The sequence below is a fragment of the Panthera pardus genome, unplaced genomic scaffold, assembly GCF_024362965.1.
Source record: "Panthera pardus isolate Hobbes unplaced genomic scaffold, ASM2436296v1 HiC_scaffold_24, whole genome shotgun sequence".
Classification (NCBI taxonomy): Eukaryota; Metazoa; Chordata; class Mammalia; order Carnivora; family Felidae; genus Panthera; species Panthera pardus.
Genome location: NW_026526810.1, coordinates 36,929,501 through 36,947,271, shown reverse-complemented (window position 1 = coordinate 36,947,271; position 17,771 = coordinate 36,929,501). Strand labels below are relative to the sequence as shown.

The following is a 17,771-nucleotide window of genomic DNA, read 5'->3' as shown; positions in this document are numbered from 1 at the left end:
TATCCCTCTGGTAGCTGGGCAAGTTAATACATGATGCGGAGGTGAGTGTAAACCATTGTTTTCATCAGAAGGAGGTTAGGCATGGGTTTGGCCAAAGGCCTGGATGTGACAGATTTCATAATTTGAACTCCATTATGTGCATTAATTCTTAATTTCCTGAGATGCTAGAAGGTGGTGAATATTTGTAATTATGTAGAACTTGACAATCTACAAATATTTCACATGCATAATCTTTTTCTTCCTTTTCTCTGAGGCAATTGGAAATAAAAGCAGGATTAGGGACTCTCACATGAAGCAACTTTTGGGGTCAATTCACATATTTATTTTACTGAGTGCAAGAGACACTTAGGCATTGTAGTATGCATGTAGTAGAGGAAAATACCAACTCTGTTGCCTTTATTCTGACCTCAGGGTAGTTTATAATTTGAATGTTCTTGACATTACTTTCAAAATATTTTATTTTATTTAAGAGAGAGTGAGAGAGAGTGAGTAGGGGAGAGGGGCAGAGGGAGAGAGAGAGAGAGAGAGAAAGAATCTCAGGCAGGCTCCACACTCAGCCTGGAGCCCCATGCAGAGCTCTATCCCATGACATTGGGACCATGACCTGAGCTGAAATCAAGAGGCAGACACTCAACTGACTGAGCCACCAGGGCACCCTCCTTTCAAAATAAATTATGATGAGGGTTTTTGCATCATTAAAATATTGTGATACTTAGCTGATGTTAAATTTATTAGTTTACTTCTATATACACAAGCGGTGGTTGGGCTGGAGTAGGGCAAAGATAGCTCAGGTAAAGACGGATTTTTCTGTCTTTGGCATCATTTCTGACATTCCATTGTAATGATTTCTAAAGCAAAGATGACAAAGTTTGGTGTGCATTCAGGATTTCTCCCCTCCCATACATCAGGGCAGATACCACTAATCAGTCGTAGCACCCTTCTTTGAGACAGCAAACAGCCTGAGAATCCTTCAATGCTGCATTTCTGGTAGCTGTGTCCAATCAACAGACTGGTTAAAATTTCTTTCTTCGACTTCTCTGATCCAAAGGGTAGCTTGATCCTTCTATACATTTTCCCTCAGCAAATGGAAATGAATTAATTTTTTTAAAAAGGACTATACTACAGACCAGTACTGCTCAAATTTAATTTGCAAACCAATCACCCGGGGATCTTGTAAAAATGCAGATTCTGACTTAGTAGGTCTGGGAAGGTGCCTAGAATCCTGCATTTCTAGTAAGGTCAATGTTGCAGGTGATGCCAGTGCGAATGATCTGTGGATGGCACTTTGAATAGCAAGGTTGTTCTGGTCCATTTTCTGGAGACAAAATGTGAGCTAGCAAACTTGATGCAACTCAATAACCAAGAAAAAAGAAGAAAAACAGGCAAGTGTTCCATTAGAAGCTGAAGTTTTATTATAGGATAACAGTACATAAAGCACATCTAAAATTGATGTGTTCAATGCACTTTTAATAAAGGTAATGTAATATTAAAGGTACAGTTTCTAAGTACAATATAACAACATTCATATTAGAATGAAAATCGGAGTATTTAAAAGACAACATTAAATCTCTCTTTTTTTTTTACAGCTTGTATTTACAAAATGAATCAAAATATTTTTTTTTTTAAATTGAGGACTCAATAAAATAACAAACAGCTGGAAATAAGCAGACTACCATAAGAGTGAATTGAAAAGAAAACCCAATGTAAGTGAAAAGTTGGATGATCCTCTAATAAAGATCATTAGCAAAGTTTTAGTACAATACTGTTTTTAGGATTCCCGTAAATGGCTTGCATTTTTAGTGTGGCAGAAAAGGAGTTTTTACATACTGTACACAAAACAGACAGCATATATTTATAGGTACAGTATTACTGTTTCCAAACTTGCATGTATATTTACAGAAGGCTGAGTTTGTTACTCACAGAGTTTTGTGACATTTGTGTGCTTAATCCTTAAGACCTACACACAATTAGAATCAGCATTTCATGTGGTCTTTTTAAATGTGGCTTTATTACTTGGTTGTAGAAGAAAGTGTTAACCATAAGGCTTGACATACTTTATAAATTTACCAAAAAAAAAAAAAAAAATCCCAGGAAAAAGTTTTAATTTGGGCACACTTGTCATTTAACAGTTATCAAATGCTGACGTGTGCTGGCCATTGTGTAGACACGAAGAGATACAATCTCTACCCTCAGGAAGTTTAGGATGCTAAATGGTGCTGAGAAACAAAACAAAACAAAACAAAACAAAACAAAACAAAAACAGGTTTCAATCTCTACGTGAAGCAATAAGGAATGACGTGATTTGTATTTAAAAGAGATTTCTCCCTAAACTGTAGCCAATTCACTTTAAAAGGTTAACTCTTAGCATTCGCTCTCATTAACCACATGATTGCATTTATAATTAAGGTAACAGCAACTCTTCCATAAAAATGGAAAATGTCTAGAATTGTGGGTAAATATGCAGTGCACGGAAGCCAATAACCATGGCTTGAGAATTTATTACCTTCAATTACAAAAAGTGCAGTAAACAGAAACATTTGCTCTATATTTATAAATTGCTCAAAAATCTTTGCTAAAGATCTTACAAATTCAGTAATATTACAGAACAATTCTAATCAATATTTAATAAGGTTAACTACATCCTTAGTCAGATATTTGATATACTTTGATTTGTAAGAATGCCAATAGGTCTTGGGAGAACAGGTGAAAGAGTTTTAAAGTGAAGGTCTTTCACTCAGTTCATGGAACTGGTTGAGGTCATATTAAAACAGAACATCTCTTGTCAAATTTGCTTTATGGCCCATGTTCTGCCATGATAGTGGACATCTCTATGCTTCCCATGGCTCAGGTAGGAGGGGAAAGTTTCTGCCATCAAGCCACCAAGGATATTTTATATAAATGCCTATCATCTATAATAGGAGCTAAGTACACAACTCTGTCAGGTGCCAATAATACAATTCCTTAGTAAGAAAAAACAAAAGTATTACTCCATTAAACCAGAGTGTTTTTTTAGGATCTTGAAGGCCTGGCAAATTATTTCTCATCTCAGGAGATACGGTATAAAGCCAAGTAGCAAACATAAAGTAAATGCTAATAAATTTTCATATATCCATATTTATAAACAGATTCACCCTATAGATGTCAAATATCCATACTAAGGAAGTAATTTTATCCTAATTAAATACACTCTAGAATAATTTATATAATGATATTATGTATTTAAAGAGAAAAGCATGTCCCAAATCCAGCACTCTGATACAGCTGCCAGTGGGAACAGGTAGATATATATATATATATGTATATATATACAAATATATAGTTATACTCAGTGAAATTAACAAGACCCAAAGGTGGTATTGTCTAGGAATAAAAGGGATTTTTTTGTTGTTCACAAAAGTAACTTATCTAGCACCACACATCAGAAAAACACAAAAATAGCACACTCTAGTTCTAAACAGCTATGTCTAAAATAGATTATATAGTAAAACCAGTATTATACAGCATATTGTGGATTTGATAAACAGATAAATATTTGCACTGAGTAGGCTGTTTATAATATAACATTTTCTTATCTATACAGAATGAAAGCCAAAAAGTTAACTGTATAGAGATGTGCAGAACAACATTAAATATTATGACTTAAAAGCAGGGACAAAGGTAAATTTGAAAGAAGAGTAAGAGAGAAAATGTTTACAGGCCATTACAAGTTCTTAAGTTAATAGTAAATAAGGAATCAATTGCTCAAGTTGAAGAAAGCAGTAAACAAGAGATTGCATTTACATGCAGATGTCTAAAATTTGTATTTTTTTAAGTCTATGCACAAAAGTCATTTGTTTTATTGCTTGACATTCAGTTATGGCTAGATTATTTAACCTATTTTTTTTTTTGTACTTTGGAAACAAGAATATCGTTAAAGGTGCCATAAAAATGGACAACATTGAAAACGGTTTGCAAATAAACCACCTAACACTGCAGTTCTTTATACATATTAAAAGCCTTGTCTGGGGTTTGTCATATGTTAAATATATTTAAACTGGGAAAATATGTTGTAGCTTGAAGCCTCCCATTGGCCCAAACATCCAATACAAAAACACATCTCCACAAAAGGAGCAGGCAGACAATACAGGTACATTTAAAGAAGCAGCCAGCTAATGTCCTAACGTTTAAAATTTACCACTGTTTTATATGAGATTTCAAACCATTGTGGATAAGAAGAGAATTTCGGATTCAGGAAGATGTGTACAGTACATATGGATTTTTTGTGTGTGAAATCATATTCACTATATTGCTCAAGAATTATCTGCATTTACATATGCAATCTGTTTAATAATAACCAAGTTCCTAGAAATGGTATTCATCCACATTACAGTCATAATGAGTGAAAAGGAAACACACAGACATTGGAGAGAGTTTAGTTGCTCTTAGAGAACAACATAATGGCGTGTGCAGTGTGTCAATGCTAGTAGCAAGCTGTCTTTCATTAGTCTTTAGAAGGAAAGAAGTAAAAGGAAATGTGGCAAACACACTAAATGTAAACAGCAAACACAGATTCTATAGGCATCTATTTAAAATATTCATGTTCAGTTTCTCAACACAAGACTCCATTTTATGTTGCATTGCTGAAAAAACATCTCTATTTGGACTGAATATTCTGTCATTCATTTGTAAATAAGTAAATGACTGAATGAATGTATTTATTGCTCTAAGATCTGAGGGTCTGGTTAAACACGGAGATCCCTCTATCTGTGATGTTTCCTTGGTATAAAGCCAGGCTTCTGGATTATTTTATAAAATTATTCTGAGAGCCTGACAAAACTGATCTCACACAAACAAGCAACAGACCCAGAAGTGAAACCGATTGCTATGTAAAGACATTTACAAATCTGCCGCCTTCTCATACCTTAAGAATAAACAATAATGGGAAGGCCTCTTTAATCAAAAATCAAATCTGGTGGCACCTCTTTAATAATACTAGTGTTTAGAGATAGAACGAAGACTTGTATTACAGACATTAGCAACAGATCAAGATTTACTATTGCAATTACATTTGTTAATCTGATCCATAGTATAAAGTTGTTTTCATAGGGTTCTGTTGTATCATATCTTTATAAGTAAGAAGTGGCAATCACATGATACAGTATGTGAAAACGTCAATAACCTGTGTGTGTTTATATATATGCATATGTATGTATATATGTATATGTGTATGAATATATACCTATATGTATGTGTGTGTATACATATATATAGGCAGAGAAAGTAAGAGAGAGAGACAGGGAGAGACAGAGATTTCTGCCATGTTCCATAGTCTTTAATATCAAAACCAACAAGGTCAAAGTTTCTTTTTCATCTAAACAACATGGAAAGTTTTCCCAAATTATACTCTGCTATGGGAGTAAGAAAATATGTAAAACTTCTTCTGAATGTGTATTCCAGGTATGGAAGAATCAAAGCCAACAGTATACTGAGGTTCACTGACCTTATGAAAAGTAATACAAGGAAACATAAGAGTGACGCTCCAGTTCAAAAATGTCCAACGTAACCTAAAAGCTGGCTTGTGGTGCTGTTATATTGTCTTTAAACATTAGCTCTTGTATTAATTCAACGGATGAAAACTATAAATGTGGAAGTAAAAGAATGGTGTTACATAGAGGGATTTTTTGGTTTGCTTCTGGAGAACACAATTAAAATAAGTTATTTGCTAGCATTTGAAAAGACTTGTTCAAACTTTCAGCTGTTTCACTGCACCAATAAGCAGGCTCTCATCTCATGAGTGGTTTCAACAATGTTTTGCACACCATGTAGAATTTGAAATAGTTCCTAATATATAATGCTATGAATATATTTATCATGGATGGTTTAATTATTAGAGAAAGGTAAATGGAGTATGTGGAAATGCACTTGAAGTGATACTCCCTGTTGGTATATCGCCTATTAATGTATCTTGTGAAGTAGTGCTTTGGAAGTTATTCCATGTTTTTAACCACACAAGACTGAAGAACACATACATTTTGAACTCAACAAAACAAGACGATAGTGAAGAGTTTACACGCACGCACACGCAGTCCTACACAGTTCACTTGTGCCTTGAGGGATAGCATTATTATCACTATTATTAATAATAAAAAACACAATTTGTCCCAGTAGTACTGGCCACCCTGTTTGAAGAGTTTTAGGAGATCCCTGAGCACATTGTTTCTGACTCTTAACCCCAACTCCAAAGTGATAGGGTTTCTATTGTTGATATCAAGATGGATTGTCATTCACAGTTAAGTCAATCATAAGGTGCTTATTTACCCTTTTTTTTTCCACCAATCAGCACAAAGAACTGTCAGAAAATAACTTTTTTTATTATTATTACCTTAAAATAATAGCACTGGAAGGACACGTGATTTAAACAATCAATGTTTGAAAACAGTGGCTTTAGGATTATTATCTGGCTGCCCCTCAACAATAACAAGTGATTCAATCGACATTCCTTAGCCAAAAACAAAAGGCAAAAAAAACCAAACCATACCAAAACAAAACAAAAAAAACAACCCGAAAACAAAACAAAACAAAACCAACCAACCAAAAAAAAAAAAAAACCCAAAACAAACCAAAACTGTACAAATATGTATTTTTTCCCTGAGGGATCAAGGTACACCCGCAAGTGCTCTATGTACATATTGCACTAGAGAGGAATGGAGAACATGTGCAAAAAAGCAACAATGAGAGAAGCTTACATCCTACTTAAACCTTTTCATTCAAGATTCCACTAGGTTGTTTTGCATTTTGGAATGTCGGAACACAAACAGCTATTCCTTAGTCTAAAACTAAAAACACGTATTTCTACTATGGCACATTCAATGAAATAAAAAGTTTCCCAAAGACAGATAGACAAATTCCATCAAGAAAATAATACAAAGTTTGTTTGTTTGTATTTTTTTTTTTAGAAAATTACATTACTTTCTTTCTTTGTTTCACATTACAAAATCTTTTTTTTTTCTTTACACAAATCACATTTTATTGCAGGAATATTTCAAGTGCCATCAAATATTTATAGAAGGGTTAAAAAAATAGAAGTCTCTCTAAAGTGGTCCAGACAAGGCTTTGTATAGAATAAGTCATTTTTTCCCCCATCTTCTAGTTTTGATTTAAGTATTTTGAATACATTTTCTTTTCCATTGACACTTAGTAGCCTAGAAGCGGTCCGACACACGCACATCATACACACGAAAACCACACCCACACCTGCATACACACCCACCCACACATACTCCCTCCTCCCTGGCCCTCAGCCCACCCCCATACGCTCACAGAGATCCGGGTATCCACACTATAAAGAACAACCAAACTTAGAAGCAGTGCCATAAGTCATATTTTCCTTAAATTAGGAAGGGTGAATTAGGATGCTGAAGACTTTTTTTTTTTTAAATCCATAGCTTTAACGCAAATTAGGATGCTGAACACTTAAAAAAAAAATCCATAGCTTTAACACAATTTGCAAACTGTCCAAAAAAGCACTTTCATCTGCACTTTTGTTTTCATTGTGACCAAGGCCAGGTTCTCCAGAGTATAATGCAATCATTTGACACCATTGTAACCAAAGGTATTCGGGCTTTGTACGAAAGCCTTACGTACCTTATATGAAAAACTGTATACAAGACATAGCAGCTGGGATAACAATGATGTGATTCCAATCTTTCAAAGACTACTGGATATTTTAGTTTAGGAAACTTTAGTTTATAAGCACTCGTAAGAATAATTGTTCTGTATCACCAAGTAGTTTGTGTCATCACACAGGTGTTTCTATAGTAAGAAAGAAAATAAAAATGCAAAGTTTTTCACATCCTTTTCTGAACTTCACTTTTTAAAACTGAATTTATTGTTTAACTTCAGATCCCAACTTTTATCCAAATAATAGTTGTTCCCTCTGTTCACCGAGCACACCTCTCCTGCTCTGTCCCTACACTGTCAATGTACTTTGCTCTTAAAATCCTCACCTTGCTTTTCTTTCAGAAAGATCTGGTAGCAGCATCATGTCAATGTATCTTGGTTTACTCTAAAAGCAATGTCACCATGGTGGGACTACTATTGAGATTAAGCATTTTTTTTTTTTTTTTTTTTTTTTTTTGCATTTGGTACATGCAAAATCCCTTCTGGGAAAAGGAATTTCTTTTAAGCTCAACATTATGCTCTCTCTCACCCTTAGAGAAGTTCAATTAGCTCTTTTCATTTCACAAGTGGACACTGGAATTAGGTTTAGTTGCTCTTTAATGCACTAGCACCTGAGGCTGGTCATATTCAGAAAGCTTTGGTTAAAAAGAAGTTAATATACTTTAATCAAACCACCCCCAAATTTAGTGAATCAGAATGACAAAAAACAAAAAAACAAACCAAAAAAAACCACTCCAAAAAACAATACCATACCATTTTCCCCCACAAGAGAAATAATAGGAAAAAAGATGGACAAATAAATAACTGAACTAAACGTGGTACTCTTTTCAGAGTATAAATACTATTGATCCTCACAGGAACTATGCTTATTTAAATTAAAATTTTGATTTAACCCTTCTTGCCCAAATATAAATACTATATGCTGATAGTTAACCTCTCTGTATAAACACTCACATAAAGTTTTATATACTTGTAAGAAATTTAAGTAAATATTACTTTCGTCTCCTATTTATGGTTAAACCCTTACTATATTTTTGAAAAAAAAATTTAAGATGTTATTTAGGCTTCATACACACTTTTGTGTGAATAATCCCTTCCTCTTCTCCAAATCCCTCAGGAAACAAGTCAGACAATCAGTGGAGTTAAAGCCAGAGTATCGGGCTCTGGGAAGCCCATGCTGTTATCCACGTGACATCAGGATTCAGGAGGGACCCGGGTGGTAGAGACACTTTCTCTGCTATAAAGGGCTGCCTGGACACTCCCACCTTTATGCTATGGGAAGATATTTCCTTTTCTGTACAAACGTGGTCTTTGAGGTCAGACCACAAGTTTGAATCCTACCCCCAGGGTGACTAAAATCATCTTCTAAATGCCTACATTTCCAAAGGGCACTTATTTTTCAAATATGCACACCTGTATATCAGACTGTTCATTTTCCCTTCCCCCCTGGGAATTATTAAAATAAAAAAACCCCCAAAACATGAAATTAAACAAGAACATTCAATATTTCTCACCTGAACACAAAAGCCAAACAATCTTCTAAATATTTAATAAAATAAATTACAGTCCACAGTTTTCTAGTGAAGATAAATACAAGAGTAAATGTTTGCAGCTTAACATCAACTTCACTTTGAATGCTTAAAATATCTCATATTTAAGTAAGAGAAACTGGTTCTGCATTGCATGCCTCTCTCGCCCCTCTATCCAGGGTCTGTGAGCTATGGAGAGCAATATTCTAGAATTATAGCATCTAGAGGCAGCTAGTCTAGAACTAGTTTACTCTGAGATATCCTCTTAGGGTTCCTAGATTATACCAAGAACATAATCATTCACAAAGTAAATGCTTCATGTCCTCACATGGGGAGTGTGTATTTGCTCCAGATATAATCTTTGGGTCCTTCTTATAATAAAAGCTGAATTCCAATAAATATTTGGGTTACTGATTTGTTCTCAAAGCATTAAGAGTTCCAAGTTGAGATGGACTCCATATAACTATAGAATTGTGTAAAATGAGCCTCCCCTCTCTCCCCTGCCTCCATGAGGTGGCATTTAAAAAAGCTTTTTTAAAAATAATGTGCGTGATGGTGTAAGTCCATAGCACCAATCGATCATTCAACTTTGTATGAAGCATAAACACATCTATCCTTAAACTTACCACGAAGCAAAGTATAATTTAGGTAGAGTTCTAATTCCGAATTCACGTGTAAAAAAAAAAAATAATAATCCACATCGTGATTTCTAGATATGACCAGCCAGTCTTTTAAAAGTAATTTGTAAACAGCAGCATAAATACCTCCTGACGTACCTTCCAAGCCTTCTCAGTTAAACTTGTGTTTCTGGTGCACATGCGACACGACAGTGAACACGCTAGCATTTAATTTAAAGAAAAAGGTGCAAAATGAAAGTGCCTTATCAATTCAACAGGAAAAGCTACACCAGTAACTACATTTTATATTAATTAAAACAATATATAAACAATATCTCTTTTAGCTATATATAGTCTTCATGCCCATTTACCCTGTAATATATTATAATGCTATTGTTGCTAGTGCTATGGACCCTTTTCATGCCATCCTGCTGACTGGCAATAATCGGTGGAAAAATAAAAACTTCCTTCATGAAACAAAGAGCAAGTTGTGCAAAATAATGCCGCAACCTCCGCTATGCACACCAGTCACCGATTATTGCTGGACTCTCTGTTGTTACCGACAGATTGGTGACTCTGCAGAAAGTCTGTGGGCAGTGAGCTACAAGAAAAGGAAATCCTCCGACTTTAGTACCCTCCTTCAGTTGTAAACAGAGGTCAGTGATTGAGAAGTTGAGACAGAAAAAGGGTCCATATCTGTAGGCATAATGGAAATCATATGCATGAGAAAAACAAGTTCAACTTTTATTTGTTTTCATTGTTTCCCCTCCTTTGCCTGACCCCGATCACCAAAAGATGTGCAGTGTGTTGGCGCTCCAGGTCTGTGCAGGGCCATATAAAGTGTCTTGGTTAATTTGTTGTTGTTGTTGTCTTTCATGTTTGTACTTCAGACATTCTAGAAGTGCTTAGGTGATACATTTACCCATCGATTTGCATTGCTGGCTCAAATTCTGAAGTGAACAACTCCTTGTATAATGGAGGAAAATGAAGTCGCACAATGTCTGGGTATATTGCTTTAAATGCCATTAGCTTTTCTGTATGTCGTCCACATAAGGCTCTTAACGTAGACACCTTGCATATTAACTGCAAGTGGAAGAAAGGACATGTTGTGAGGAGAGAACAGACATGAGCATCACAAATCAGAGAACCTGGATGATCTTTACAATGTTGTTTATAACAGTGAAACTCACTTGAAGCGACTTACGTCTTCTTCAATAAGGAAGACTGGTAAAAACACATTTTAGGTACTTCGTAGTGTATCAAGTATACATGAAATACAATTCTGAAGACAAATAATATAACAACCCGAAAAGATGTTCACGAGCAAGAGTGGCAGAGTTGAGATGAGAACCCAAGCCTCTCACCTCCTCCTCCTATTCCAACATGGTTTCTGCTCTACTGTCCTCAACCCTGCCCTCTGCCACTGTGGAGAAAGAAGACATCTGGTGACAGAGAAGAGGACAAGGAGGTAGTCAGGGGCAGGTGAGGTCACTGCAACTAGAGATGATGGCATCCCCCACGTATTTTAGGCAGGACTAGTACTAGCCAACTCCAGTGACAGCAAGTTTCTTCTGGGAAAGCCCTTTGCCTGTAACAAAGCAATTCTGGGTCTGAGCAAAAGGCCCTGAGTAAAATAAAAAAAAAAAAAAAAAAAAAAAGAAGAGTCAGAAGGCCTGGACGGAAGTCCCAGCATCAGCCATTTACCAGCTGAAGATAGTAACAGCTTGAAACCACGTTTTTTTAAAACTCTAAACCACCATACACACTATGTATCAGCTCGACCAGAATAATCCTCTCTAAGAAGCATGTTCCACGGTTCGTGGATCTTGTCCACATGTTCGGTGCCCTCTATGATAAAAGAACCTGACGGTACCCTTGCCTTGGGGCAAAAAGTTGGAGAAGAAAGTACGAGTCTAGAGACCTCTTCTTCTACTTCCTATTCCTGCCTCAATCTCTCGTTGAACAGGTGCAAAATAAACACAAAACAGCAATTAACCCCCAACCTCCCCTCTCTGTATGAACTTAGCTATTGGGAGAAAAGAAGAGAAAGCAGGAAGAAAAACCCAAACCTCTCAAATCAGTCTTCTTGAACAATAAAATGCATAGAATAGTCTAAGAAAGAATTGGGCTGATTTTTTTTTTTAAGACCAAATATATACCACTAAGCACTAGCACTGAAGAATATTAACGTATTTTAAATTGACATCCTAATTATATTTTTATTGCAAAAGGTAATAATTAGCAAAAATGAAGCCTTCTGCTTGGAATACAGGGTAGTAATGGGAAATTGATGAAGAAAATACAAGTCACTTTCTGTTGATTACGAATGAATGTAATGGAAATAGAACTAATATTAGACTATGTGATTACCCTGCTTGTGTTAGTCCTTTATAACTTCCTCCTTCTAAATTCAAAGATTCTTTCTCTAATTTATGTCAATGCAGAACATTAGCTCTCTTTATGCCCAGCTTAGATGGAATAGGAGGAGGATTTCCAGAATGTATTAAAATGCTTAAAAAAAAAATTCTACCATTGCCCTATTATTGCAGGATGCTTCATAACCAACGATGGTAGAACGTAACCTGAATTTTGGCCCAATGGAATTTTTTGAAATGGAGACATTTCTTTCTTGTCAGTAGCCTACTGCTTATAGATACTTTTGGGGTCTGGTAAGATGACTTCCAAAGGTGGCTGGCAGCGAGATCTATGGCAAGGGATGATTCAGGCTATGGCAGCCAGACCATCTTTTACTCTTACCTTTGTTAGGATTCCATCTTCTCGGTGATTCTTCTGCAGGACATGTTGAAGAGCTAACTGAATTTTCTGTTGCAGTTTTTCAATCTTTACCTTCTCCTGCAGCCATGAGCGATCTACACATGAAAAATGATACTTCTTAGTATTTCTCCTCCATGGTCTCGGGACACCCCAATTCCTCCTGACTCTTGGACACAACTATACCACAGTGCTGAGTTAGAGAACAACAGGCCAGTTTTACTCCTTGTTCAAAATTTGCTCCTAAAACAATGGAAAACTGATCTATGATAGCTATAAAACTGAGTGTTAAAGCTTTCCATTTTTACTGGTACTTAAATGAAGGGAGAGTCCTCTCCTTCCAAAAGAATAGCCATTTAAATTGAAGGCCATATTCACACAAGGGCAAACGAAACCATCACAGATGCTCAAATCTTTCTAAAATTTTTTTTTAATGTTTACTTATTTTTGAGAGAGAGAGAGAGACACAGCACGAGCAGGGGAGGGGCAGAGAGAGAGGGAGACACAGAGTCTGAAGCAGGCTCCAGGCTCCAGGCCGTCAGCACAGAGCCTGACGTGGGGCTCAAACTCACAGACCATGAGATCATGACCTGAGCCAATGTCGGACACTCAACCGACAGCCACCCAGGTGCCCCGATGCTCAAATCTTTCTAATAATTACATTTCTGGATAAAATACTCCTAGCAATTATGCTTGCCTTTCTGGTAAATAAGAAAACTGCCTTAGAATCCAAGGCAACTAAAATTGTCAAGAGAATTCCAAACAACTGAAGGGTTGTTAATGTGTAGTCTTTAGGTATAAGAATTCCAAACAGAAGATAGTAAATTTGCACAGCAGATTATCCCCAAGAGGCACTACTAGTTGAAAACACAGATAAATTCAGATCAACTTGTGGGTGACATCCAAAAGAATCTTAAGAAAAAGTAGGATGCTTTAAAAACCATGTTATCTTGAAGATTTGTGTTAAGAAGGGCAGCCCTTCTCTCCCAGAGCATTTCTTGTGTTATCAGGAGGTTAATTATGGACTGGGTTTTATTCAATTCGCATTAAAAAAAATTTTTTTTAGTTCTTTCTTTAAATTTGATTTTAAAATATTTTTAATTTTTAAAAAATTTATATCCAAGTTAGTTAGCATATAGTACAATAATGATTTCAGGAGTAGAATCCAGTGGTTCATTCCCTACATATAATACCCGGTGCTCATCCCAAGGAGTGTCCTCCTTAATGCCTCTTGCCAATTTAGCCCTTCCCCCTACCCACAACCCCTCCAGCAACCCTATATGCTCTACATTTAAGAGTCTTTTATGTTTTGCCCCCCCCATCGGCTTTTTATATTATTTTCGCTTCCATTTAAAAAATTTTTTAAAAGTTTATTTAAATCCAAGTTAGTTAACATACAGTGTAATAATGATTTCAGGTCAATTCTCATTTCTTAAGATTTTCTCAGAATGGCACGAAGTCTTAAACACACATACATGTGCATGTGTGTGTGGGGGGGTTGTTATTTGAAAAAAACTTAAGATTAGATTTAATAAGGGTGGCAACCTTTCTTTGTAGGCACCTCAATATTCTACAGCCATTAAAGGTTATGGACCTTGTAAGAATTCTTTACCTGACATTTCATTGTCATTTGGTTCTTACCTGCTGACATTAGTACAAATGCAGAAAATAATGCAATTTCATCTTCGGTCAGGTGCATAGAACATAAACTCTTTCCAAATTCAAATACAAAGCTAATAAAGTCTTCACAACCTGCCAAAGTTAAAGACAGTTTAGGATTTTGGTTATTATCCTAGGAGAAAAACATAGAGTAAGATGAAGAAGGATGTAGTAGTTCAAGATCCACGGGGACAGTAATAACATTTCTACAGTTTAACAGTTTGAAATCTCAAAAGAAAAATTTGTTTAGCCATCATCACTATCAACACCATCATCATCATCCAAAATAATGACAGTGGACTTTTGTTGCAAGGTTACTACGTCATTAAGCACCACTCTAAAAGGTATCTTACTGCTTTACAACAGCTCTGTGAGAGAGGTATTATGATTATTATCCCCATGTTAGAGGTGAGGAAACAGACTTAGAAGAATTATGCACTTTAGGTTATACAGGTAGGAAGTAACAGCCTGAAGTTCAAAGTCAGGCGGCCCGACTTCAGAACCCGTGATCTTTTTTTCTTTTAATTTTTTAAAAAGTTTTATTTATTTTTGAGAGAGAGTGAAAGAGAGACGGACTGCAAGCAGGAAGAGGGGCAGAGAGAGAGGGAGACACAGAATCTGAAGCAGGCTCCAGGCTCTGAGCTGTCAGAACAGAGTCTAATGTAGGGCTCGAACCCATGAACAGTGAGGTCATGACCTGAGCTGAAGTCAGACACTTAAGTGACTGAGCCACCCAGGCACCCCCAGAACCCACTATCTTAATCAGTAGACTCGAATGGGCACAATCTAACTGAAACATTACATTCACTGACTTTTTGTTTTGTATTGTATTTGATCTAAAGCACCCTTAAAAATGGTAACAAATGACATATTATGGTGGTAAAAATCATTATAGCTATTATAGAATTGAAAACATAAAATGTGAAAGTCCCATAAAATAATAACCCATCCTCAAGAGATTGGTTAAGTTTGGTGTCTACTCTTTCAGTTTTGCATATTATGTATACATATTTAAATGGCAATGGGCCTTATAAAGTACATAGACCTATCATTTAACTGTTTTTAAAATCATTTAACAACATTATCTTGGATAGCGTTTCATTCTTAATGATTACATCCCACTTTAAATTATAGAAATCTAAACTAATTAATTTTTATAGTACATGTCACAGTTTCACCTAGCAATACTTTGTTTCTATGATATCTGCATTTCATTCTTATTAATCGTTGTTATTGGAGAAGTACGGAAAGGGCAGACATTTAGCTATTTGCTTGATTTTATGTATCAAATCACATCCTCTCATTTACGTGAATAATGTATCCTTTGAAAATCTGGTTCTTAAAATCCAGAAGGGAACTGGAAAGTTAGACAATATAAATTTCTTCGATTTCCACCTAGATGAAATGAAACGCTAACCCTTTAAGTGTAAGACAGACATGTGTGCATTTTCTGCAGTGACTATAAAGTAACAGAAGTATAAAATCCTTTCATTTTTGTTTCCAAATAACAGCCTCCATTCCATGCAAAAGCTCTTTGGCGGGGTTCCCACATTTTCCTACGGCCCCGGTTTAAAGACAGAGCAGCCAGGTTTCCTTACCCAAGGATTTGAAGACATCGGGGCTAGCATATTTCCCATCAAAGTACACGGTGTTGTTCTGAGAGTCGAAGGCACGGCACATTCTGATAAACACCACCTCTAGAGAACCTAAGCGAAGGCAGAAATGGTGTCGATTATTCTATCGTGGTGAAGACTCATCTAGCTTGAAGGCACGAACGTAGAGCCCCCTTTGCGATTCAGTGCAGCAGGGGCAGTATTTGGCAAACGGCTCCCTGTCACATCAGCTGTCTGTTTAAAGGGGCAAAGTTCACGAGTGGAATTAAAGATGTGTGCTGAAGCTAATGAAGGCCTGTATTCCTGAAGACAGATGGAGTTACAAATTACTTCTCTGGCATTCTTCTGTCTTGCAATACAGAGTCTCAGAGTTGCCGGGAAAACGTACTGATTCTTATTTATTAAAACAAACCAAAAAACCAGGGGCGTACCTCTGAGTGCCACAAATAACCTTCCTAACAACTTACTGTTCGCTCCCGAGAGTCTGGAGTGGGAGAAACGAAACACACAGGTGATGGTAAGATGGGGGAACGCAGGTGTCCTTCAAATTAATTGTTTCATTCAGAGGAGAAGCAAAATGGAGGCAGTGTTTCCCGCAGAGAGCTCAAAACCCTTTAACAAGGAATCAGTTTCTGCTAAGAGAAGCCCGAGCTATTATCGTTGGAGGAAAACTGTTCCCGACACCTTCCTTACCAAGCATTTCTTTAATAAGCGGGTGAAAGCAGGTTAGGAGGAGATCTCAAAATTCACTTGCAGAAAGCACATACCTGCTTTGAGAAGCACAATTTGATCATTTTGACACAGTTCCATAAATCCATCAATGCGTTTGGCAAACTCCACCACATACTGTATAGCCTCCGTGATTTTGATGGCACACAATTGCCACATCACCTCCCGCTGCTGTTGAGAAGCGAAGCACATTGACATACACGGTCACCCACATCCTTGACACACTCGTTTTAACTGTTCGTATTTTGTAAAATCCTTCTTTGGAAACGGATTAAAAAAAGCTAGAGGGGGGCGCCTGGGTGGCTCAGTCGGTTAAGCGTCCGACTTCAGCTCAGGTCATGATCTCGCGGTCCGTGAGTTCAAGCCCCCCGTCAGGCTCTGTGCTGACAGCTCAGAGCCTGGAGCCTGTTTCGGATTCTGTGTCTCCCTCTCTCTGACCCTCCCCAGTTCATGCTCTGTCTCTCTCTGTCTCAAAAATAAATAAACGTTAAAAAAAAAAAAATTAAAAAAAAAAAAAAAAGCTAGAGGATTAAAAATGAACGTCTGGGTTCTAACGACTGCTTCCAAGCCCCTCTCGTCTCCTCCAGTTCCTCTTTTACCATCTTGGTGGCAAAGGGACGGGAGGAAGGTGTTATGAGCAGGTGAAAACATGAGGCAGGAAAGCAACACATGCCACTGCTTTACCCTTGGGCCTCGGAGAGAAGCAAAGTAGGATCTTCTTTTTTTTATTATTATTTTGTAAGTTTATTTATTTATTTTGAGAGAGACAGAGCACAAGCAGGGAGGGGCAGAGAAAGGGAGACAGAATCCCAAGCAGGCTCTGCACCATCAGTGCAGAGCCCAATGCAGGGCTTGAACTCACAAACCGTGAGATCATGACCTGAGCCGAAATCAAGAGACAGACACTTAACTGACTGAGCCACCCAGGTGCCCCAGTAGGATCTTCTTCTGAGCAATCATTTTACCTTGGGGAAGTTAACACCACTTTACGGGGGGAAGGGAAGGAAAAGGGGAGTCAATTACATTTACTGTGCACCTGCTTTGAGCTAGATGCTTTATGACACCTTTGTCTTGTTTCATTTCCCCACGAACATTTTTCCGTTTCCCATAAATGGACATGAATGCTCACAGAGGTTTCACAGCTGGAGGTGTTGGAGCTGGGATTCAAATTCCAGCATCTCTGACTCTGAATC

The 17,771-nt window shown here is 36.9% G+C and overlaps 1 protein-coding gene across 3 annotated transcripts in view; it reads right to left on the bottom strand.

Moving 5' to 3' along the window:
* Positions 1-1,389: 1,389 nt before the first annotated feature.
* The window catches only part of RORA (RAR related orphan receptor A), a 718,090-nt gene continuing 701,708 nt past the window's right edge, over positions 1,390-17,771 (bottom strand). For all 3 annotated transcript variants that reach the window (XM_019441313.2, XM_019441315.2, XM_019441314.2), the window contains 5 exons: positions 16,617-16,749; positions 15,835-15,942; positions 14,219-14,329; positions 12,563-12,675; positions 1,390-10,888 (listed from right to left, as the gene is read on the bottom strand). In XM_019441313.2, coding sequence (XP_019296858.1) covers positions 10,724-10,888; positions 12,563-12,675; positions 14,219-14,329; positions 15,835-15,942; positions 16,617-16,749 — 630 coding nt within the window. In that variant the 3' untranslated portion in view covers positions 1,390-10,723. The remainder of the gene's footprint in view (positions 10,889-12,562; positions 12,676-14,218; positions 14,330-15,834; positions 15,943-16,616; positions 16,750-17,771) is intronic.